The sequence below is a fragment of the Eptesicus fuscus genome, chromosome 9 (assembly GCF_027574615.1).
Source record: "Eptesicus fuscus isolate TK198812 chromosome 9, DD_ASM_mEF_20220401, whole genome shotgun sequence".
Classification (NCBI taxonomy): Eukaryota; Metazoa; Chordata; class Mammalia; order Chiroptera; family Vespertilionidae; genus Eptesicus; species Eptesicus fuscus.
This window is the reverse complement of record NC_072481.1, coordinates 94198670-94224235: the sequence shown is the minus strand read 5'-3', so window position 1 is coordinate 94224235 and position 25566 is coordinate 94198670. Positions and strand designations below refer to the sequence as shown.

At 35.5% G+C, this 25566-nt stretch overlaps 1 protein-coding gene across 1 annotated transcript in view; it reads right to left on the bottom strand.

Annotated features, from left to right (window-relative positions):
- GMDS (GDP-mannose 4,6-dehydratase) overlaps positions 1 to 25566 on the bottom strand; it is a 681907-nt gene that overhangs the window by 457766 nt on the left and 198575 nt on the right. Inside the window, exon 4 of the mRNA XM_008158879.3 lies at positions 25085 to 25194. Coding sequence (XP_008157101.1) covers positions 25085 to 25194 — 110 coding nt within the window. The remainder of the gene's footprint in view (positions 1 to 25084; positions 25195 to 25566) is intronic.

Below are 25566 nucleotides of genomic sequence, written 5' to 3'. Positions count from 1 at the left end.
TCTGTCTTTCCCTGCCTCTCTTCCTCTCCCCTCCTCCCTCCCTCCAACCCCCGCCTTCTTTCTCTTTACTAATATCAGGATCTCCATAAGTGTCAGGTGATAATGAGCTACAAATACAGTTTAAGTACGTTTAATATGACTGGCCAATGGGACAGTTAGATATGGTTACCAAAATAGGCTTTCACAATACTGGTCTGAAAACCAGAACTTTAGTCAATCAAACAAAGAAAATGATAGTCTTATTTCTTTCCACACCAGTCAGGCCACAACTTCGTGTAAGATGTTTAATTACACCTGAAGGAGGATGCAGATAGATGGTCTGTGTGGGCAGACAAGAATCAGGATGTTACAGGATCTGAAATCCACACATTGGGTAGGACAACTACAGAAAACAGGGTGGTGTGCCCATGAGGAGAGGGTCATGGCTGAGGCAGGGAGGAGGGTGTTTGCATGGGAATAACAATCCTTTCCAAATTAAGAGAGTAGAAATGTAACAAAATAATTGTTTTTGTTTTACGTAAATTCCTAAGGCAAACACCAGAAACAAAGGATGCAACACAAACTACAGGAGACAGTGTTTCAAACAGAAATGTCTGAGGATGAAAGGGATTGCCATGACGACCAGTAGCAGTGGCTTAGTCTGCTCTCTCAGGGTGGACTTGTTCATTCTTACTGAGTGTCCCATGCACCTCTATACAACTAAGACTCTGCTGTTCTCTGTGAACCATTTCTCTTCTTTGACCAGCTTGCAAAACATAGCTTCCATCATTCTAGCTCAGACACACTCCCTTTCTGCAATTTTCCGTGATACTACCCGTTCCTCCAAACCCCTCCCATCCTTAGAAGTAATCATTTCCTCATCCAAGATCATGCAGCACTTTTTGTGTGCTTCTACTGCAATATTTACTGACACTAAAGTGTGGTAATAGGAGATTTTTTTTTTCTAGCACCTACATAATGCCTGGTCTAATGCTTGTCATGTTATAGGCAACAGATGTGTTTTGAAATGTGTATAATAGTCAAATACCAGATGCAGAGTCAGGCTGGATGACTTTAAGACACTGAGAGTCTATGGTTCTGGGAAACGTACAGACATTTCTAAGGCCTCTTACCAGTTCTACCACTGATACCCTCCTGGTGAGCATTAAAGAAAAAAATACTACAAACACACCCTAAAATGAAACAGAAAGACTCAGAATCCAGTGCATTTCTCCAAATAGTAAAAACAAAGAGTTCATCCAGAACACCATAGGTAGAAGCTGGGCATTTACACATCCTAGCAATAAGACCAACTTTTAAAATATATTTTTTTTATTGATTTCAGAGAGGAAGGGAGAGGGAGAGAGAGAGAGAAACATCAATGATAAGAGAGAATCATTGATTATCTGCCTCCTGCACGCCCCCCACTAGGGATCGAGCCCGTAACCTAGGCATATGCCCTGACCGGGAATCGAACTGGTGACCTCTTGGTTCCTGGGTTGACGCTCAACCAATTTAATATAGATATAAATGATATTCTAAATAGAGCAGAATGTTTGGCCTTGGCTGGTGTGGCTCAGTTGGTTGGGCGTCATCCTATGTACTGAAGGGTCACAGGTGAAATTCCTGGTTAGGACACATGCCCGGGTTTCGACTCAATCCCCATTAGGGGTCATGTAGGAGGCAGCCAATCAATGTTTCTCACATGGATGTTTCTCTCTTCCTCTCCCTTCTCTCTCTAAAATAAAATATATATTTAAGGGGACACCCGTAATACTTTCAACAATAAAGATAAATTATATATATATATATAATTATATATATATAGCAAACTGCTTGATGGATAAAGAAAGATACTGAAAGGTTTTCAGAAAAACATGTGTATTATCAGACTATACAAATTTATAGAACAAAAAATTCTTCATTATCCTATTTTCAGGGCTACATATGAACCTGCTCATTAAATATGCCAAAACTACAAAAGTAAGGCAAAACAGGAAACCCATAATCTCACCACCAACTCTTTTCCAATGTGACCAGTCTTTCAGATGTAACTAAATGGACTCAGAATCAAATTCAAACATATTTAGCCTGTGCTACTCCATCAGGCCTTTAGAAATCTCTATGCTAAAAGAAAAAGAAGTCTACAAGACCACAAAACATTCTTTCATATGTAAAAGATGACCAAAAAGAAAACCAACAAAAACATGGAAATTACACAAAACTGTTTGGTGTATTTTTCTTTTTGCATTATGTACTATTTTTTATAAAATAAGAAAGAATAAATGATGAGGAAAAAAACAAAACATGGATTTGCCTTAAAAATAACATCCAAGGCTCCCTGCTCAGGCCTGTTCTATTCACACATGTCCGCAAAGTGGAAACATGTTTAGAAAACATGCTGAGCACATTAGAAATGGATAATGCTGGAAATGATTGCAACTATACTGGACACTATGAAACAGAATAAAGTTTTTAAATCTGTATAATCACTACAACTGGAAAAACTTCATTTAGATCTATAAGATGGCAACTTATAAAAGGTAAATCTGAAATCCTCCACTATGTCCAAATATTGAACTATAAAAGTAGAGCAGCAGAAAACACAGCTAATGGGCCAAATAGCTGAGAAAAATTGAGTATTTTATTGTCACTCAATAGCATGGAATGACTACCAATAAAGCAAATATGATTCCAGACTGCACAAAAGGAGAAGATGGTAGCCTTGGAGTGGCACATGGTTTACTCAACTCACATTCTACAAGGGACATTAGTACACTGAGCACTCAGAAGAAACAGGAGATTTAGGCTATATTCATAATCTTAATTGGAAATTATATAAAAAGAGGGATAGGCACTTTGGGGTAGTTTGGTGGTCTGGGAGAGCTAGAATCATGGATGGAGATAGAAAACAAGCAGATGTGAATTTACTAGAGACCTTTCTGACAAGAAAGCAGTCCAAATAAAGAGCAGGCTGATAGTAAAAGCAGGTAGCTCCATGCCTGTGAGTTTTCAGACAGAAGCATAAATGAACTTATAGTCAGGGAAACTATAAAAAAGATTCTTGCACAACATAAAAGATAAAATTAGATTCCCTGTAAAATTTCTTCCAAATGCTAAATTCATGATTTGTTAAGCCAACTAGGTATAGTACAGGCACAACTATATAAACACTGAAAATAAAGTAGATTCTCTATGAAATTTTCTCTTAAAATAAGAAAAATGTTTATTTCCTTTAGTAATTTGGAAACTGCAGAGCAAATGGCACACTCCCTCAAAACACTAAGCACATGCGTCTCGCTTTACAACACAGCACAGAAGGTCAGACATTCTACAGGAGACACTTGTTCACAGGTTAGTATCTCTGAAGTCAGTCTGCGCCTTACAATCCATGATATCACACAGCTGCAGGCAGCCAGAGGATGGTGTGCAGTGTAGCTGTCAATGCCTAAGCATGCGCACAACTGGTTATCACTGCCATGCTGTCACTGTAGGTAGTGCACACTGTACCTGTAAGTATATTCTCATTTAGCAATAAAACAAAAAGTGATTGTACACCAAAGGAAATAAAATACACACTGGGCACAACTTTAGTATTAACTTAAGCAGATATTAGTCATTGGAAGAATGTCTACAATTCCATATCTTCTTACAAAGTAACCAATTTATTTTGTGTACAGTTTATCTGTGATATGTGCACAAGAGTAAAATATGTATAAATATATGTCTCAATATCTAAATAATTTTTCAGTAAGTGCAAAAGTATTTAAAGTGATAAGAATTATATCATAGTTTAATAGAAAAGCTTATCCTTTCTCAATGATACATAAAATAATGACATATCTGAAAAAATAGTGGTGTCTTAGATTCCAAAACATACAATGTGTTTCTTGCAAATTTGGTGCATACTTTATACCACACAGCCCTTTATTTTTAATTTATCTGTCATTTAATGAAATCTCAGAATTGTAGAGTTGGAAGGAAAGTTTGAGTTTATTTGGTCTAACTCAACCAAATGTATGAATGATTTCAACAATATACCTCATGTACTGGATGACTTTATGTTCATTTGCTTTACTCAACCAAATGTATGAATTATTTCAACAATATACCTAATGTACTGGATGACTACTTTTAAAGTACGTAAAAGATTCCTAGCAACTGTGGAACCTAATAGAGAAAATGTGCTACCCAAAAGAGAATTTCTCAAACAAATCACACAAAGCACCCCCCTAAAGGGTTCGACCTCAAAAATAATTTAAGATTTATGTTCAGAGAAAGACACTGCAGACAAAATTAGCATAGCAGTGACAAACTAGAAGAATGTATTTGCAACATATATAAGTGATAAGATTTATAGTAATTCCTATAAATCAGCAATAAAAATGGCAGAAGAACTGAATAAACAAATGATAAGAAAAGGTATTTCACAGAAAGAAATCTAGAACACCAGAATATCTAATAACCATTTAAAGAAAGTTTGACCCTATTATTAATCAGAGATATATGTAGCTATGATATTGTAAAATTGTTCTCTATAGAATAGATTTTAATATTTAGTAAAGTAGCACAGAAAGTTTATCAAAAAGAACCCCCAAATAAATTATTTTATAAGGTAAATATTCATTTTTACAGTTAAAAATAATCAAGTTGATTTGTTTTTTAAATTAAGGTTTTTATACATCAGGTTGTTATGAAGTAGCATAATATCTGTCCAGAGAAATAAAGTATATTTTATAATTTCCAGATAAAAATACATATATTTAACTCATTTTTCTTTCCTTACCAGAACTTGTTTATGTTTTAAAAAAAACACAACACACCTGTAAACTTTGGCAAAGTTTAAGCACAACCCAGTAAGGGTAACACTCACTGTGTCTGTTTCAGAAACAAAAAATTTAATGTTAATGATGTAGAAACCACTACCATCAATGGTTTGCCAATGGCAAGTTGGGTAACAGATATTACTAGGTCAAGTACAATTCAAAATCATTAATAGCAATGTATAGTTATTTCTAATAAATATTTCAACAGGCTTGATAGCTGTAAAGTTCACATGTTGTTCAATAATTCTAGGACTAATCAAAAGCGGGGAGCGGTGGGAGGGTTCCACTAGCCTGGGAATAGTAGAAACCTATTTGACCTGTGTCAAAAGAGGGAGGTTCCCAGCTCAGACAGATGTATAACAGTTCTAAAGTACTACAGTTATCTCACGAAAAGCCCAATCAAGTCACAATGAATATATGCCATAAAAAGCCAACATCAATTTTATACTTAATTGTGTGCATAGATATCTAGAACCCATTTAAGTTAGTGATTGCAAGTTTTATATTTTAAAATGTCCACATACTTAAGAGTCAAAGAATAAGTTTTAAGTTTTTTTATCTTTTTAACGAAAGGTAGTTACTAAAGACAAACACATAGTGTATACATATTGATGGACAAGTGAATCTATTTAAGGTTTCATCTTAATGTTAGTATGCTGTTTAAAATACAAAGAAAATAATGCTATTTGAGAGGGAAAAAATGTAAACTATACAACTTTGCAAGTTCCAGGTAATAAATGAAAAAAAAAATTGCAAGAATACCTAGAAGTCCAAGAGGTTTCTACAGATCATTAAATTTTTGAAATCTCAAAACTCTGTATTTTTATATTCTATTATTACTGCCAGGTATATACATAAACCTCCATTGGAATAATGCCTGGTTTATTGTTTTTGAGAGAGAACAAAACAGATGGTTCCAGTCACACTCTTTAATAACTCTCTGTGTTTACACCTATCTACTGAAGGGGGTGGCGGCATGAGGGATGGCTAAGAGTATGTATGCTGCAGAAAAGAGAAAGAGGGTGGTAGTTTTAAATAAAAAATGGACAGGTAGAGCAGTGAGGGGTGAAACTAAATGTAAATTATGTTTGGTTTTAATGTAAGAGTTTTAATGTTTTATTAGTAATAAATCTACCTTCCCCCTCTAAACTGCTGTCACAACATGTATTGGTGGCCCCTGACAAATTCTTAAAATCTCTGACATCACTGTTACACAGGAAAGGCTCTGAAAGAATTTCAAGCAATCCATTCATATATCATACTTTGACAAAGCAAATGAGATGCAATGGGTAGAGAAGATTTAGCTCTGAATAAAGAATAAGAAAGTTTTAACTTCAGTTCCAATTCTGCCCTACATAACTTAGCTCTGACCCGGGACAACCCAAAGCAAGGACCTTATGATCTTGAGAGTTAGTTATCAATTATGTAAAATGAAGGAATTAGATCTTTCAGTTATAAGAAGGTAGTCACCAGTCTACCCGGTTAAAATTGGAACAACAAAAGAAATTCAAATAAATAAGTTGTTGTCATCAGTTATAGCCTATCATTAATTTTCAGGCATTTTCTAAATTTACTACCATAGCTTAAGAAAAAAACAAACTAACTAAACAAAAAACTTCAATAAGCTACCAAAAGCATAAGAAAACAATATAAAGCTGATTAAATACTTTTTTATATTAGCAAAAACAAATAAGCTAGGATTATATTAAGAAAATTACACAAGTTATTTTTATAACTGCTGCTTAGATAACAAAAATTTTGTCACAAAAAAGTAATCTATCTGAAAAATTCTTAGCTTTCATTGAGAATGGCAAAAGTTAAAAAACAATGTAAGAATTCATATGTAATTTATAACTTTGTTTGTTTGTTTGTTTTTGTGTTAATCCTCATTCAAGGATATTTTTCCATTGATTTTTAGAGAGAATAAAAGGGAGGGATAGAGACAGAGGCAGAGAGAAACATCTATCTGAGGGAGACACATCAATTGGTTGCTTCCCACATGAGCCCCAACCCGGGTGGGGGATCAAGTCTGCAACCAAGGTACATGCCCTTGACTAGAATCGAACCCCTTCAGTCCAAGAGCTGCTGCTCCATCCACTGAGCCAAACTGGCTAGGGCTTTATAACTTCATTTGGGAACAAATTCTGAAACTCTTAAGATAACTGCATATAAGAAAGGTGGAGAAAATTCTAATTTTTACATGATTGCTTGAATTACACTTATAGCAATCCCTGAACAAAACTTTTAAGATTTCGCCGAGACCGGTTTGGCTCAGTGGATAGAGCGTCGGTCTGTGGACTGGAAGGTCCCGGGTTCGATTCCAGTCAAAGGGCATGTACATTGGTTGCAGGCACGTCCCCGGTGGGGGGTGTGCAGGAGGCAGCTGGTCGATGTCTCTCTCTCTCATCGATGTTTCTAGCTCTCTATCCCTCTCCCTTCCTCTCTGTAAAAAATCAATAAAATATATTTAAAAAAAAAAACTTTTAAGATTTCCACAAGTGATATAAGAAAACTTTTGGGGCAAGGCTGATAGTAAGTTCTAAAAACCAACCTAAAAACACATTTGCTACCTTAAATGCATGAAATGTCACTAAATAGAAAACAAATCTAGATGAGTTAAAAAAAACTGAATTTATGCTATTTATTATAACATGATGTTGGAGGAAACTTTCACTTGGGAATATAATATTTAAATACTATAAAAAATAAATACTATGCAATCTAAAAGAAAAGACATGGTTTTATTAGTATGTAGTATTTTCTCTGACTTTTATAAACTGTATAAATAAATGGCAATTCTTTATTCAAATAATAAATTAACAAAAATGTCTTGAAAATTAAAACTTTGGAGTTTTTTTTTCTGTCAGATGATTAATTAGGGTTGTACTAGTGCAATTATAATGTTATTTTTTAAAGTTTCACTCTTTGTTTTCTGAAATCATTGACTATATGTAATCACTACATTTCATATTATGAAGTCCCATTTAGCACTTAGTAGAGCAGCCAATACTGATAAGTGACAAACTCTATTATTATCCTACAAATCAAACATACACTTTAAACTTAACAAATCCCTTCCCCAACCCCTGGCCTTGCAAAAGCAACAACAATTCATTAAATAGAAATTTATGGCAAGTTGTACTGTAATGAAAGTTACTTACAATATTTAGAAGCTTAGTTTCCATAATTACAAACTGTATATTCAATATAGTCAGGGCATAAAATAGGTTTGATTACTTTTCCCTGATGAACATATTTGGGGCACATAAGACTCAATTGCAATTGTCTAAAAGTTTTAAAAAATAAAGATATAACTACTAAAATGAAATGTAGAAACAAACTAAAACTGACACCTATATTTTCTTATATACCTCAGAATTATCTTATAAAATGCACATATATAAAAAACTAGCAGGCATTATTCAGAAAACCAACTTATTTTATTCATCCAAATTTCTTATTTCACAGAAAATATTAACGTACCAATTTTCTCTAGATATGACATTATGACATTTCCATGGCTAGAGTGTGATTGCTTGAGCTACACTTATAAGTAATCCCTACACAAAACTTTAGTCTGTATTTTCTGACAAAAATGGGATTGAATGCTTTTTCCATCCCAGAGTTTCCACTATTCTGTATGAAAATTTTAAAAAGGTATAAGCCTAATTTAAATGATTTCAAATATTTCTTGAGAAAACCATTATGTACTAAAATCTTTCCATTGATTCTTCCCCAAAAATTTGCTTTTTAAGATAAATTGTTTGAACTTGTCAACCCTAGTTTTTATTAATACGTTTAGATTTGACAAAATGCATAATATATATTGATAAGTATAATACCATTGCAAAAGCAAAGCATAGAATTTTAGGGTTGAAAGAGATTTTAGAGAACATATAACCTAACTCCTCCCTACTTCCCAAAGTCTCACACACTATTTTAGTGATAAGGAAACTGGGCCCAGAGAAGTCATGTGTTTTTTTTTTTTTATAAGTTTTGCTTTACATGACTAAGAAGATCAGAACTCTGATAAGTCTAATTCCTTTTCTTTCTTATCATAAAGAAATACCTGTACTGGTATTTACAGTGTTTTACATTTCAATATATGGATCACAGATACAAAGTCAATGAGGTTGAAATAGTAGATTATATAATTAAAACTAAGCTAAATAAATAATACATATAAGTTGTCAATATAGTAAATCCTTCGCTTATGAGTCAACCATGTAGTTATCATTTAGATTTAATACAAATTTCTAAGAGATAAATAATTTGAAATTTTTCAGACATCAGCCATGTTTAAGCATGTTTTCTTAATGAATTAAATTGTTCTGACAATCAGTATTTTCATCATTATAGTGCCTGTATATGCTACAAACTATTTTATTTAATTTTATGAACTTCTATTCATAAAGGTCTAAAGTCCACAATACAATTTAAACAAACTATAAATTATTCAGTAAGGGATCTGATATGTGGCCACAAATATGTATTTAATACAGATTGAAGACTGCCATTAAAAAGTAAATGACAGCAACAAAATCTATAAAACTGAAAAATCAAGCTTCAGGTCACAGAGATATTTTTTTAAAACACCCCCAAAAAGCATGTGACTAGAACACTACACAATTGTCATGTGCTAATATCTGAAACTAAGATTACTAGAGTGAAGAAAGTGAAATGTCACTAAAAGAAAACGACAACAACAAAACAAGCGAAATGTTCTTGAAAAGCAAATGCAAGCATTAAATCTCTGAACTTGATTGTTGTTGTTGTACACATAGAAATGTAATTGTTATCCAGAGAACTGATTTCACTAAAAATTTTCAATTGTATTAGTATTTTCTTTAAGAATGTATGAAAATGAGTAAGATGAGTCAAAACTCTTTGTAAACTTCTATTTTATTATAAAAATATATAAATAACCTGTAATGTTTCTATTAAATATTTAATGAGCTAATAAGTTGAGATTGACACTTCTCAACTAAAGAAATGTGAGTGTTCAGAAGTCAAACTTTACTAAGAGGTTTTTGTCGAAAATGCTAAATGAAATGTATGCTACATCATAATTAATGAGTTTATCCTGATTTGCAATTTAAAAATCTCTGACCAGATAACTGTGTAACTAGGATGTTTATGTTGTCAGTGAAAATACATCTTTTCACAAATGATTTACCTATAAATTCTTTCAGAATTAGTGTGGCAGAAACTCACATGCACATCACACACACACACACACACACACACACACACACACACACACACACATACACACATGAAATTCTATGAACCTTGTCAAAAAAGAAAACTCCAGAAAAAAATGACAAGCTAATCTTTCATACATTGGAGACTTTTGTGTTTTATGGATTGTCTCTGGATCCTATTCCAATCAAGCTGCATCACCAAGACTCATCACCATAAAAGATGTTCAGTTTCTTAAGTGGAATCCTCAAAAAGAAACTGAGAGGTTAACAGGGGAACTAGATACAAAAGAATCTCCCACAAAATAGGAGAGCACATCAAATATATATAAAATAATCCCTCAAGTGTTCAATCCAAAAATAAAAATGTGACCTGTAAAAAAGAAAAATAAAATTTTTAAAGAACAAATCTAAGGCCAAAATTGGATATCAGGACATTTATATTACTAGTAAATTAATGTTTCCACTGATTATTAAACTTCATAAAAAACAATGGTCAGAAAATATGCTTTGGGATTACAGTCTCTCTCATCTATTAGTTTAAATAATTTTAAAGTATTTATATATTTTAAAATAGTTTTATCAGATTACTATAAAGAGCAAAATTTGGGCAAAATAAGAAAGAAAAGCTAAGAATTACAAGCACAAACACTTTAACAGTATAGTTCCAAAGAAGAGAGTGCATTCTATTTTACTCATCAACTGGAAAGCTCCTTAATTAATTACATGAAAGTTAACACAATTAGGAAAAATACCCAAGATGCAAGATATCATTATATTATTGTGGAAACTTTCAAATACCTAAGATTTAGTCATTTTACCAATGTAAAGCCATCACAAGTTAAAATTGGTTATAAGATGCCAATAAAATAACTGATATAAATTCTACTTTTCTAGTTTAAAAAGTGTATCTAAAATTATTTGCAGAGTGCAATTCTTTCTAAAATCCATCTAAAAGATTATAAGCAAATTGAAAAAAATTTAATTATTAAACATTTAATTGTTTACATAAAATATTTATAGCATTTTCACAAGGAAAATTGATATGCCAGTGCTAAAAATATTAAGAAAAAAGTTTTAAACAATGTTCTTCTGTTGAATTTGCCTGCTTTAGACATGATTCTTTGAAACCAAGCTATTGGAGGAAGTGGTGTTGCAATACTGTCCTTTTTATAAAAAGTTTGGTAGTGAAAAGGTCACATAAATAATCTGCATGGTACTATCCTATTAAGAAAAAGTGCAGAGTCTAAATCTAATGACTGCCAAAGAGGAACAAAAAGTGTAAGAGAAAAAGTATGCTTCACCTGCAAAACATATTGTATTCTGGTTAAAAGTTGTTTTCAAAGAACATATGTTAATGTAAAACAAATTATATATATTAATATTTATTTCTAAAACAAATATATTTGATATTTTAAATGATCTATAAAAAAATTTATATATAACTGTGACTAATTCACAAACATTAGGTCTTGGTTTGAAGAATTACATGATGTTGAAAGTTTATCTTATAAAATTCCATTTAATTAATGAAATTGAAAGCCCACACAATTAAAGATAGCTACATATTTAAATAAAATTCAAATTTTGATTAGTTCAAATTTTTCTCAGTTCTTATGTTTACACAGCTCATACTCCAAAAAATATTAGAGTAACACAGGCCTGTGTGTGCATAGAAATTGAAGTCAATACAATAGATTATTTCAAAAAGAAAAACAGAACCTATATATGTGTGCATCTTTTTTTTCTACCGATATGTAACAGAGCATAATCATTCAATCATTAATAAGTAACAAGCAGCAGCCGAAATATGTTTTATGCTTCATTAAAACAACATTGAGGCCCATTACAGTGAACAGCAAATGGGGCTGGAAACCGCCGCACCCCTGGCAAACCACATTCCCCCCTAACCTCATTTGCTGGGAGCAGCTAGAGAGTGCACAGCAATATGCTCTCAAGTAAGCCTTTATTAAGTATGAGAAATAAATTATATTAAGTGTTATTTTTTGAACCCAGAAATGAGGGAAAAGGTTGTTAAGATATCGAATTTACTAAAAAAATAATTATGTGAGAAATAAGTTGCTGTCACAGAGAGACTTGCCAGACATTGCACTTGAGCAAGTTGTTATACACACCTTTGGAATCAATTCTGTGACACAGAGATTAGCCTGTGGAACTATATCACCAGAGAGTCGATCAGAAAAAAACTAGAGGGTAAGGGAAATGTTTTCCTGAACTCTATTACCATTACTCTAGAGGTATTAAGGAGTTCTTATGCTTCCAAGTATAAGATTCTGACATGATTCGATAGTTCAGAACACGTTAGAAGTTGCTTTTTTATAACATGCTCCCATATCTCAGATTTCTGATACATATGATTTCACTTTATTAGATCCTCATGTATGCGATTCTACCAAATTCAATTCTAAAACTTGAAAATTACCTTGGAAATTTGTGGGAAGCCAGAGAAAGGTCCTCGGAAACAGACATACATTAAATGTTAACTACAATGACTGTCATATTTTATAGTGCTTATGTCATTATTTAGGAATGGTAATTAAGGCACAACATGACTTGTTAATTGCAAATGTAACTAAAGAAATACATTTATACGTGTGCTTAAGAGCAAATCCGGAGAGGAGACCAGACCATAATAGACTGCAGTTCTATTTTCTAAAATGCTGACATTCGAGCAAATGTTCCCATGGAATGTTTGCCTGCTTTGGGGACTGACATTTCCTCTTTGTAACTTGCTTAACAAGGGGACGTGCAGGCCAAGCTCTCCCCTCCCCACAGGCAGTAGGCCATTACTTGCTGCTGCCGCTTGTGCAAGGTTTCTCTTTTACTTCCCCCTTTCCCACCCGCTGCCAGCTCTTTGCTGGCTCTTTATTTTGACATGCATATTATCTTGGCTGATTTCTATCATCTTACAGGAGTGGATGACATACCTTAAAAGATTAAGCTTCCCCACCTGGGATTTGTCCAGAAATTATAGCTTCTTGTAGCCTTCTTCATTCTCCTATACTCTTGTGTTATCAATAGTGGCTTTCTTATTTTATGTTTAGCCACAGAACACAGGCAACTCTGTTAATAGAAGTCAGTTTATATTGTCACTCATCTTTCATTACAACTACAAGGTTGACTTCCGCCGTCTTGTAACACTTTGCTGCCATCTATGTGTAGAAAAGAGCATAACACTCTTCTAAGCACCAGAAACTTCCTCATTCCAAAAAGAATCATGTCTCTAACAAGGGGAGCTTCAGGAATAATTTGCTTCCCCACAAAAATGTAGAAGCTTACCAGAAATTTCTATTTATTTCTCTGTGAAGCAACTTTTTAAAATGGAAAGAGTACTGAGATGCATTATTTAACATAAAGGCAAACCAATACTTTTTCTATTATTATCATTATATAAATTTTCTTATAAAGTTTAGCTAATATGGCAACTTCTACAGTTATAATTGAACAAAAAGGTAACAAGAAAAGTGGAAGTTTTAAGCCACTTAAATAATTACAATAAAGTGAATTTCTGCAAAATTACAACCTAAATATCTTGCTAAATGATTTGATGAAATGATCACTAAGCCAAAACACTTTCATAATATTTAATATAAAGTAAATGTAAAGCACCCAGATAGAAAACATTTACTTACATTATTTAAAGTACAATAACTCAACTATTATGACCTAATAGTCAACTAATCTCTATAAACACTCAAGTGCTTCTTTTCCAAGGAAGATGAGAACTATATTGGAACACTAGAGAGCCTTTCAACCGCCCTTCCTCACAAATGTAGGTGTCAAACAAACAAAGAAACAAGAAAAACATTCCACTGGGAACCTTAAGCAAAACAAACAAACAAACAAAAACAAACAAAAAACCTTCCTCTACTAAACCATTTAATAATTAATTACATAGTAAAGGTAAAGATTGATATTTCCAATCAGGACTAATGATGTGTTAACAGTCCTAAAGAATGCCCCTTAAAGGCTCATTTTGTCAATACTACTGATTTCTAAAACACTTTTTACTATTAAATAAACTGGCACCAATAAAATATATAGGAGTGGGAGTGGAAAGGAGACTTAGGAAAAGGTTTTACTCTGGCATAACAAACAAAATGAAAAGCTCACTGGCTGCCTTCCTCTACCAGTTCACCATTTACAATAACTACATAATTACTATCAACACTATGTACTTAACCTATTATAACAAGCAAAACCAAGCCAGCATGCATATTTACTTGTAAATAAAGCAAATTTAAATTCTTCATAAATGATTTTTTATTAACATCCCTAAATAATGTACACATGTGAATATTACAACAAAGAGTAACATAATGAAATCTGCTAGAAATTTTTCAAAATATGAACATATAAATTAAGGCAATTTTCTTACAATTTATTTCTTGTTGGTACTGGTAAGGAATCCAATCAATGATGAATAATGTAAGTTAATAAAAATTATGTATTAAATTTCTTTGAAATAGAAAAGGTTTCATTTTATCTCATTATATCAACTTTAAGGATCCAACTTTAATAATAAGAATTTTATAAATTCCACTTGTATTAAGAGGAAAAAGGATCATATTTGAGACCAAAATTTATTAAGTGTTTTAAAAGAGCTGTTAAGTTTAAATTCTTAAATATGCATACGAGTTGTTGTTATTTCTTGTGTGGCTGTGTGGTTTGTTTGTTTTGTTGTTGTTGTTGGGAGGGGGATAGGCAATTAATCTCTACACACACTCAAGTGCTTCTTTTCCAGGGAAGATGAGAACTATATTGGAACACTAGAGGACCTTGTAAGAGAGCTAATAACTAAACAAGTTATTATTTATGTCTACAATTTAATGTTTGCAAGTTATATCATATTCTAATCTAATTGGGAATCCAAAAATACTTTCAATTCATCACTAAAAGTCCAAGACAAATAGTTTCACTCACAATACCTTCATTAACTTACTATTTGTGTTCATAAACATACCTAGAAATTGATATAAAGATAAACATGTATATTTAGCTATTTGCATTAATTTTAGCTTAATTGTTGCAAAGCTAAAATAATACTTTGGATTTTATTTAGTAAACAAGTCACTATTGTAAGTGGATTAAAAGTACAAAACCTAACAAACATACCTTTGTGTGGTCCACTAATTATAAGTACAATTCCAGACATTATTAGCTGTTATCAAAATTACAATACCACCTAGATCTAATAAAACCAAGCAATCTGTTTGAACAGGGAGAGGAGAACTTTCATAGAGTGTTCTCTCTCACATAAATTCTTAATGGACTATAAAGAACTTTAAAAGTGGTTTTAGATTTGAATTCAATTGCTCCAATCCATAACAGACTTCCAAGAAGAATTTGGGCCAGATGACACATGGGACCCACCAGCCCTGTACAGTCCCACTTCACCCTCATGGATATAAGACTAAAAATGCTAAATTTCTTACTAAGAACCATAGGCATGGATGAGCCATATTTACATTAGTGCAGCTTATGCATTGTAAGCACAAACATCAAATTATTAAACAAAAAGGTTCTGTATTATTTGCCTTGTAATAAACTAAAGTAGTCACCAATTTTATTAAATATCGTAGGTATTGTGCCTGCACGGTCCATCAGAAAGAAATGGCAGTTTGGAGAACAAAAACAAGCAAAAACAGGTCATCCAAGCTGTCTATCTATGGAGAATGAAAATACCCAATATTTGCTCTATTCACCTTATCCACTTCAACTGTAAGAGAGCTAATTTTCCCAGAAACAAACACATTACTGCATACATGGATATTAGGTCTAAATGCAAACAGTCCTTATTAATAGTCAGGTTCTCAAAGTTATACTCACCGTTCTTTACCAAGTAAAGCCTTCCACCCATAAGTACCTGCATAATTTCAACATTAATAATTTGCTAACAAATTAGAGTGATTTTATGTTGCTCTGAGCACATTTAAGAATTACCTTTGAAAATATAAAAATTAATTTTAAACTTCATAAAACACATAAGCTTGTATTAATTCATATATATAACTAAGAAAAATAAGTTATCTTCAGAGACCCAACATGAAGTTATAATGGATATATACTAATATGTGGACAAAAATTTATTTGCAATATTACAACAAAAATATTTTTAAATCTTAAACAGGTTAACTGACAGTATAATCATAAAACAGTCTTGGCAATTTCTTTTTAAAAAGTAAGTATATAAATAGGAACAAATTACTCATTTTGGTTACTAAGCTATTGATTTTTCTGATTACATACATAGCAATTATTTGCCTCCCACAGCTTTTAGGGAAACTTACTTACACACCAGGACAGTATAGAGGCTCATTATAAATACTGTATATTGAATTGAATTGAACTATCCTAACAAAAAGATTGTGATTTTTCCTGATGAGTTAATACTATGGATTTTGATGCTCCCTATATACTAATTTTAGTTTAGTATTACTGACATGTTAACATTACACCTTGCACTGATGTATTTGGGGATCTTCCTAGCTATGCAAACACTATTCATATGGTATTAATTATAACCAGTTCACTCCAGCAAGGCAAGAACAATGTTTTTAACTCAAACCTAAACATTACCTCACTGTATGTAATAAGTAGTGGGAATGACAAGAGAGGTAAAACCTCAAACATGGGAGTCTGTGTTACCTTCCCTCATATTTCAATGGCATACTGCCCCCGCTCCAGTCCGCTCTGATTAGCAGTAGGACAAGAAAACCAGGCAGCCTCAGATGTGGGTTCCAGCCTAGATAGTGGGCTCTGCGGCTCATCAGTGGAGTTCCAGGCAGTCCTTTGTGAAGTAAGGGCCTGAGCTGGCTCACCGCCAAGATTTCCTTCACCTCAGAATTCTATGGCCCATTTAATAAAAAACCAAGGCTCCAAAACATCCTTTTCCCCTTCATAGTATGTCATAACAAGTTAAAGTTTCAGTGGCAGGAATTACAGGCATTTGAATGAGAAAAATATTCTTGCATAAAATTTCAAACAGCAGATGCTGCGAAAGGCAGGCCTCTGCACTTTGACTCACTGTGTTACCTTAGCACATTCATTTCTCCAGATAATTTCCTCATATTAGCCTAAATTAGGAGCTGAGAGCACACAGGGTTTGGGGAGAGGTAGGTGGGCAGCAGAGCAGCCAGTTTGCATTTCCTGCAGCCTTCAGCCCCAGCTCCTGGGACATTTCTTTGCTAGCCTACTTTACTCCCTTGGGATGGATTGTCAGCAACTCCCAGGAGAACTGCTGTTGTAAAAAGGATGGTCAGGACAGCCTTGCTGGGAAGCTGACATTTAAGGGAAATTAGAAAAAATTAAGAGAAGCAAGTGGATACCGAGGTAAGAGAATTACCACCAAAAGCAAGTACAAAGGCCCACAAGACCCACAACGGAAGGTGGGTGCTCATTTTACAGATGAAAAGATGGAAGCTTAAGAAGGCTGAGCACTCTGCCAAAGCCTAGCATAGTGACAGGGCCAGGTCTGAAGTTTTAGGGTGTGTTCTGGGAATTCCAATGTGCACCCCTGATATGAGAACTCTGGCCTGTACGACAGTGCCTCATGAAAACTGTCCTCCCTTCTGCCCATGACAGTCACCTACTCCAACACACATCCCAGCGTTCTGCATCTGTGAGTGTCTGTGCATCAGGCCCTGGTGAAAGGTAGCAGCCGGAGTGGATGAGAAGATAGGTGTACTTACACAACTTGACTAAATGAATTCTAACACGCAATTGTGTGGGATGTGGGGCGAGAGTCTCACCCAGATTTAAGAATGCTCTGACAGTTCCCTTTCTAACAGCAACAACTATGCCCCTGCCTAGTCCTCGTTTTCCTACTCTACTCACACCTCCCTGTCAGGCTCCCCAGGATCCAAAATAAATACAGGAATAAGCAAGGACACAGAAGAACAGTCCTTTCTGCTGTTTGCTCTAGGTCAGTGGTCGGCAAACTGCGGCTCGCGAGCCACATGCAGCTCTTTGGCCCCTTGAGTGTGGCTCTTCCACAAAATACCACGGCCTGGGCGAGTCTATTTTGAAGAAGTGGCGTTAGAAGTTTAAGTTTAAAAAATTTGGCTCTCAAAAGAAATTTCAATCGTTGTACTGTTGATATTTGGCTCTGTTGACTAATGAGTTTGCCGACCACTGCCCTAGGTTTTTAATAGGCCACCCCCTTGCTATAATTACACAGTAAAGGGTCACATTGTTGCAATTTTGTTTTGTTCTATAACTGGGTTATTCAGGGCACTAACCAGATGTTCAACCTGGGCACCTGCCCTTCCCAACCATAAGCAATTCTCCCAATACATTTAGTCACCTACCCTCCTCCCTTCAATTACAGCAGCCACAAGAGGTTTAGGCTTCCTGGAGATAAATATGGGAATAAGCGCTCCAGCTATAAATTTCATCTCTCAGGACCAACCAGGAAAAGGTCACTGGAGATGACAACTTTGTAACTAAGGTTATAACTGTTCAGTCCCCGTCGCAGGGGCTACTCTTCAATTCTCATGCATCTTTTTATTCTCAGCCTCATTCCTGGTCTGGCTTTTCTGTCTCATCTCTGCCTGATTCTGATTTTGCCTGACCACTACTTGGCTCATAATCAGCTCTGCTTCTTGCCTAGTTTTCTAAGCAGGAAGTACCACTATGAAGACAATTTAGATTTGGCTCCTTTCTGCTTCCATGTTCAGAATTTGCTAAATGGACCCATACAACTAGAGTAGAAAATCCCACGTCCACTCACTCAGCTATGCCCCAATTTACCTTCTGGGCACTTATGCCTCCTCGATATCATGAAACAAAATTAAACAGATAATTTACATAGAATTGACAAGGAAAGTAAAAAAGATAGATAGTTAGAAAATGAAACAAAAGTATAGAATTATTCAATTTGAATAAGAGAAAGTTAAAGGAAGACTGAATAATGGTTTTCAACACTGAGAAGGAATTGGAAAATCAAAGGAGTAAATAACTTTCTCTCACTATAAAAGACACCAGAGGAAGCATAAGCTTAAGAAGAAACTTAGATATGCAAAGAAAGAAATTTCCAGTCCTAAATTGGACAGTAACCAGTTTGTGACTTTGATCAGGCAATTTCATTTATAGAACAAAAATTTTATTAAATTCTGTCTGAAGTTCCTTTTAACTCTAACATTTCATGATTGCATAAATTTTTTTCGTTGAAAAAAATAAAGGCAATTCCAACATGGCGTTATGAGAAAACAGGGAAGAACATGGAACCACATTTACTGTGGAAAAGACCTCGTTCAACACTAGGACTTCAAGAGTGATGTAAGATGATCAAAGAAGTTGTGAGGGATGGTGGACACATAAAAACCATGACAGTGAGGAATGCTAAAGAAATAAGAAATTTAAGATAGAAACTATTTTAAAAACTTTAATTTATATAGGAAAAAAAAAAGAACAATAAAGTAGACTCCAAAACATTTCCCCATCAAAATGAACAACACTATACACTGGATAATTTGTTCCTACTTGCATGATGTCATCATTCGAGGTTTAACTACTTTTAATAATGAGTGCATTTCAGTCACCCCTCACTTTTTCCCACATAAGATCGAATCAGCCTCTCAATGGCCTATACTTCATGAGTCATAATTTTTCTGTTTATGATTCACAAAATGTCTTCAGTCAGTATTTCCCAGACTGCTGTGAGTTTATTCCAAGAACCAATTTCATCTCCATTGGTTTCCTACAGGAAACCAGACCAACTTCCTATTATTTTATTTTCCTTACTTTTAGCATACCATAGCCCACATCAAATTAACTGGAAGTGAGAGTGATAGAAGACTTCATTCTGTGCAAAGAGAAGCCAACATAAACAATGCCCAGTCTAGAAGTCACAGATTCAAAAGTAAACAAAAAATGTGCTAATATTAGAACCTTCTTTCAAAAGAGTTCCAAACTAAATAATAAGAAATATATTTTAATTAACCTTTTTACAAGCATTTCACTTTCAGAAAGAACTTTTGTTTAAAAACTATTGTCTATGAATGCAGTAAATCCAACAAAGCTGACTAACGTACAGAAATTAATTATAAAAAACAAAATATGTATTTTCTATCCTATTCCCTAACAAGCTACCAGGAGAACAGGCAGACACAGCCCAGTGCATAGAGCCTGGGAGTTGTGGGGACAGAGAGACGTCTCCAGAGCATCCTGGCAGTCAGTCTGTCTTCTCCAGCTGCCCATGCCAGCCCCTGCCCACATCCACTCCTCCATGACTAAGGATCAATCTGATTCTACACCACAGCAAAAATAGTGGCAGGAACATGGACTTTTAAAGGACCTCTGACAGTGGCCTGTATTCATGCTATTTTCCTAAAACACTAGGAGTGCCCGAGTAGTATTTACTCTCATGGACTACATACTGCTCAGAAAAAGATTCTGAATGGGAAGAATTTGGATATAAATATTCTAGAGGCCCAGTGCACGAAATTTGTGCACGGAGGTAGGGGGTGTCCCTCAGGCCAGCCTACACCCTCTCCAATCTGGGACCCCTCAAGGGATGCCCGACTGCCTGTTTAGGCCCGATCCCAAACGGGCAGTTGGACATCCCTCTCACAATCCAGGACTGCTGGCTCCCAACCACTCCCCTGCCTGCCTACCTGATTGCCACTAGCTGCTTCTGCCTGCCAGCCTGATCACCCCCTAACCACTCCCCTGCCAGCCTGATCGACGCCTAACTATACCCCTGTCGGCCCGATTGCCCCTAACTGCCCTCCCCTGCAGGCCTGGTCACTCCCAACTGCCCTCCCCTACTGGTCCAGTCACCCCTAACTGCCCTCCCTTGCCAGCCTGGTCACCTCCTAACTGCCCTCCCCTGTTGGCCTGGTTGCCCCCAACTGCCCTCCTCTGCAGGCCTGTCCCTCCCAACTACCCTCCCCTGCAGGCTGGTCCCCCCGCAACTGCCTTCCCCTGCAGGCCTGATTGCTCCCAACTGCCCTCCCCTGGAGGCCTGGTCCCTCCAAACTGCCCTCCCCTGCAGGCCAGTCCCCCCCAACTGCCTTCCCCTGCAGGCCTGGTCGCCCCCAACTGCCCTCCTCTGCAGGCCTGGTCCCTCCCAACTGCCCTCCCCTGCTGGCCATCTTGAGGTGGCCATCTTGTGTCCACATGGGGGTGGCCATCTTTTGTATTGGAGTGACGGTCAATTTGCATATTATCTCTTTATTATATAGGATATTGGATTCTACTTAGATTCTTTCTTTTCTCATCATCCTGATTGTATGGGTACAGTTTTAGGCTTTAAAAGCTCACAGAGTCATTAACTGATAAGAAACAGGGTTTTACCATGTCAAATTCCAAAGCTGAGACATAAAAGGAAAAAGGCCTAAGAAGAATGCATTTAATGCAGATATTACATGTGGAGAAACCAAGAAACCTGAACATTGGAGCAGTAGTTCTCAAAGTGAAGTCCCAGACCAGGAGCAGCCTCACCTGGGCAGGTCCTAGAAAGGAAAGTCCTCAGACCCCACTCCAGACCTACTGAATCAGAAGCTCAGGGAAAGTGAGCTTCATCATATTCTCCCTTCCTTTCCCAAGAAATTTCTAGAAAAGACTGTACTCAATTTATATTTCCCTCACAACCCCATAACTTCTAGACCCTCTGTATTCTGGCTCCTCTTCCAGGGTATTGCTAAAATGCTCATTTTAAAAGTCGCCAATCAACTCAAAACAATGTCTATTCCCTGGGCCTCCCTCTCCTAGACATATATGAATTACCTAGCACTGTGGACATTCCCTCCTGCGTGAAATGTCCTAATTCTTTTACTTCTGTGACACAATTCCACCCTCCTGCCTCTCTATCTCCCACTTGCTATCATCGGGAACTACTCTTGCTCCTTCCACAATACAAATACATGCGTGTCTCAAAGGTTCAATCTTCAGTCTTCTATTCCTCTTTTTTCTGCTGCTGCTTTGGCATCTCAAAGGTTCAATCTTCAGTCTTCTATTCCTCTTTTTTCTGCTGCTGCTTTGGCATCTCAAGAACATCCAGAAATGAATTTACATCTCTGTATCCCAAATCTCTCTCAAATTACTCTAAATGACCTCATGACCTGTTTCCCCTGAATGTCCTTCCAGTACTGCCAATGGAATGTATCCAAGAGGGAACTTCTCATTTCCTCTATCAGATTCCAACAGTTCCTCCCTGACACCTTCATCATTCCCATTTCTCATGCCACCATCTTCATCCAACAGCTTCCTTTGTCTTCTGAAGCCCTACTGTAGAGAGTGCCTGGGAAGGCACATGAGCATTTCTTTAATTATTGTCAGCTGAATCCAGTGGCGTTGGCAGAGCCATGTTCTGGAAAGACACCTTGCCAGAGGCAGGTGTGTTGTCAGCTTGACCTTCAGCTCAGGCACCAGGGATTGGGCTTCATTATCTAAATCCAGCCAAGCACCAGGAACAAACACGATTATCTGGGCCCACCCAGAAGTGATGATTACAAAGAAGCCATAAGAATGCACATAATCTCTTTTGTCTTGGGCTTTAGTAAAACTTCCTGGGTTTTGCTGTATAAAATAAACTGGATGTATGGGCTCTGGGTTACTGTCTCTCCATCAGAGGACAGCTGTCCCACCCGGCCCTAGCTTTTTCCTTCTATCTCTGTGTCTGTCTGTTTCCTTCATTTTCTCAATCCCCAGCAGCCCCTACTCAGGAACTGGACCACTCTCTAGCCACGCTGGACGTGGAAAAGAGAGAAATATTTACACCCTACCACAAGACTTACCTATAAAACTCACCTCTGATTCTATTTTTCCCCTGTTCAAACATGTGGAGATTGCCCAAATGCAGCCCAACATTCTACCTTGCCTTACCTCACATTTCTCCTCAACAAACTTTTTGCTCAGCTAATCTAGAATGCTCATCATGTTATAAACATGTCCCAAGTTTCCTCACTTCTGACTCTTGGCCTTATATTACTACCTCCATTTTAAATATCTGTTTTCACTAACTATGTCTATAAATTTCACTCCCCAACTCCTCCTTAACAACATGCATAATTCCCTCAAACTGAAGTTCTCTTTCACCTGTCTCTGTAGACCCAAATATGTATTGCCAGCCTCTGTCACTTGCCACCATGCACCCCTACAAAAGGTGAGACCCTCCACAACAAAAGTGGGTTTTACAGATCTTTGTGTACTCCACTTGACCATGCATGCAAATATTTGTTCAAGGTTTAAATGATCTTAAAGCCAAAGTTCATACTCAAGTACCATTTCTGCCACTTAACCAGCCTTTTGGAGTAGGTGAAACACAGTACAAACAGATAAACTTCACATACATAGCAACTTAGGAGGAATCAACTCAGTCTCCTATGCTTTCTATACTTACTGCAGTATTAGGCTCACTTCAAAGTAAGGAAAGTATGTCAGATTTTTTGAACTACAAAAACATTTTAAAAAAAGATTGGCTCACTTATTACCAAAATGGAAGAAGGGAGGCTTTCTATAAATAAATCTTTATAAAATTTCCTGCATCTCACACCATGTCAGTTTACAGTTTTCAGAGGTGATAAACTATCTTCAATCCCAAAGGAAACTTCTTGATCTGAAGAAGTTAAATAACAGAGCATTCATTCCAAAACATTCTATTTTGTCTGGAAGATACTCTCATGTTTGATCAGGAAGGCAGAGCAGCTAGATAAATTATAATGTGAAAGATGAATTGATTGCTTCAGTTAGAAGTAATTCATTCCTGGAGTGATAAAGAGTCACTGCTTCTCTAGGGACAGAGGGGTGATAATCTCTCAACACATGGTGTGCAGGATACTCTTTGAAAATGAGAGGATATGTTTAGAATCATTTAGAACAATTGCTCTGTTCTAACCTTGATACCTTTCACAAATCAAAGCGTAAGCCTGGATACAGTACAGAATCATTAGAGATTAAGAAAGGGGTTAATTTTTTTTCCCCTAAGACAGCACAGACAAGAAGTGTTTTTATTGACTGGCATGTAGACACCCTTCAAGGTCAGTATTTTAGAGAAAAAATATAAGGATTTACACTCAAGTTTTAAATTTGATATCAATTACAAAACACAGGGCTTACCACTATGTTTCTCTATGTTCTACACCTGGTTTCATTTTATCTAATTCATAATTTCTCCCTTAAAATAGCAGAGATATAAAACATGCATACAGCTTCCATTCTGTCCCAAATTGGGATATGGAGAAATAGCAAATAAGTAACAAATTACCATAAATACTTTCTGAAACAAGACTGCTGAATTCATTCATCAAACAGCAAAAAATACTGATAGATTTTATGTGATGTTTTAAGTTAGAGTTAATTTGCTTTTATTTCAAAGTTCCAATAACTATCCTGATTAAATAAGTATCCTAATAGACATCATATCATCCCTGGGTTCAGATTTCACTCACTCAAGTGAGCACCAGAGTTCAGCAACAAAAACTTGACTGAAACAACCTGCTAGAACCCTAGGGGTGGGCTGCTCAGGTTTACTGCAATTTGTTCCAGAATAAAAAACCTAAACAGAGGTAGGTAGACTACCAGAGAAAATAAATCAACATTAGCTGCATCATACTGGGGTGACAAGAAGCTAATAAGATTTTCTTCCAATGATTTTTACTACTTATAAAAAATTTAATTTCATTAATTTAATATATTATCAAAACTCAAAAATAGTATTTTCTCAGCCAATGATATAACCACTACCAAAAATTAATATTAAAATAGAAGTTTTATTAAGTTTTTCCAACCTTTAAAAAACAACAACACTTCATCTACAATGTAATTTCAAATGGCAGAAAATCCATCCAAGTGGGGCTTATAACCACAAGACCAACCCAAAATAAATGAGTATTGCTGTTTTAATGTTAGCAGTAAGGTTGTATTATATTGTTCAATAACAGAGAATGTACTTAAAATATATTAATATTTCTATTAGGATTAATACTTAAACTAACATTAATGATAAAACTTAGGACTATGGTTGTATTACTGCATTAGAAACAACAAACAAAAAATAAAACAGACTAATTCAGGAGCACAGCCAGCAAAACCATGACAACGCAGAGGGCTTACTTTAACATGGCTCTGGGCGCCAAGGTTGTAGATCTCGGTGGGCTTTACTTCATTGATGATCTTTACAAGGCAGGTGCTGTCAGTGAGATCACCATAGTGTAACTTCATGTCTTTAGGGTTCAAAAACATAGCATTAGATAGAAGAAAATGACATAAGCCCAATTTTTTTAAAATATCAAAATTGAAATGCATATTCTTAAAGTCTGTAAACCAGACTGGTTCCAGATCAACAAAGACTTTAAAAAGTGAAATATTCGTATTTGTTGTTTGTGTCCCTACAGGATTTATAAAATGTCAGATTAATTTTAAAAAAAGAAAAATTATGACAGATGTTATACAATTAACTACAGCTTCCAGGTGGTTGAAGGTATGTTACCTAAGAGTGAGATTCAGACAAAAAAAAAAAATCTTGCCCTAATGTGGATACTCTCTGAAAAAAATCGAACACACTAATAAAAGTGAAGACAGCTATGTTCTTATAC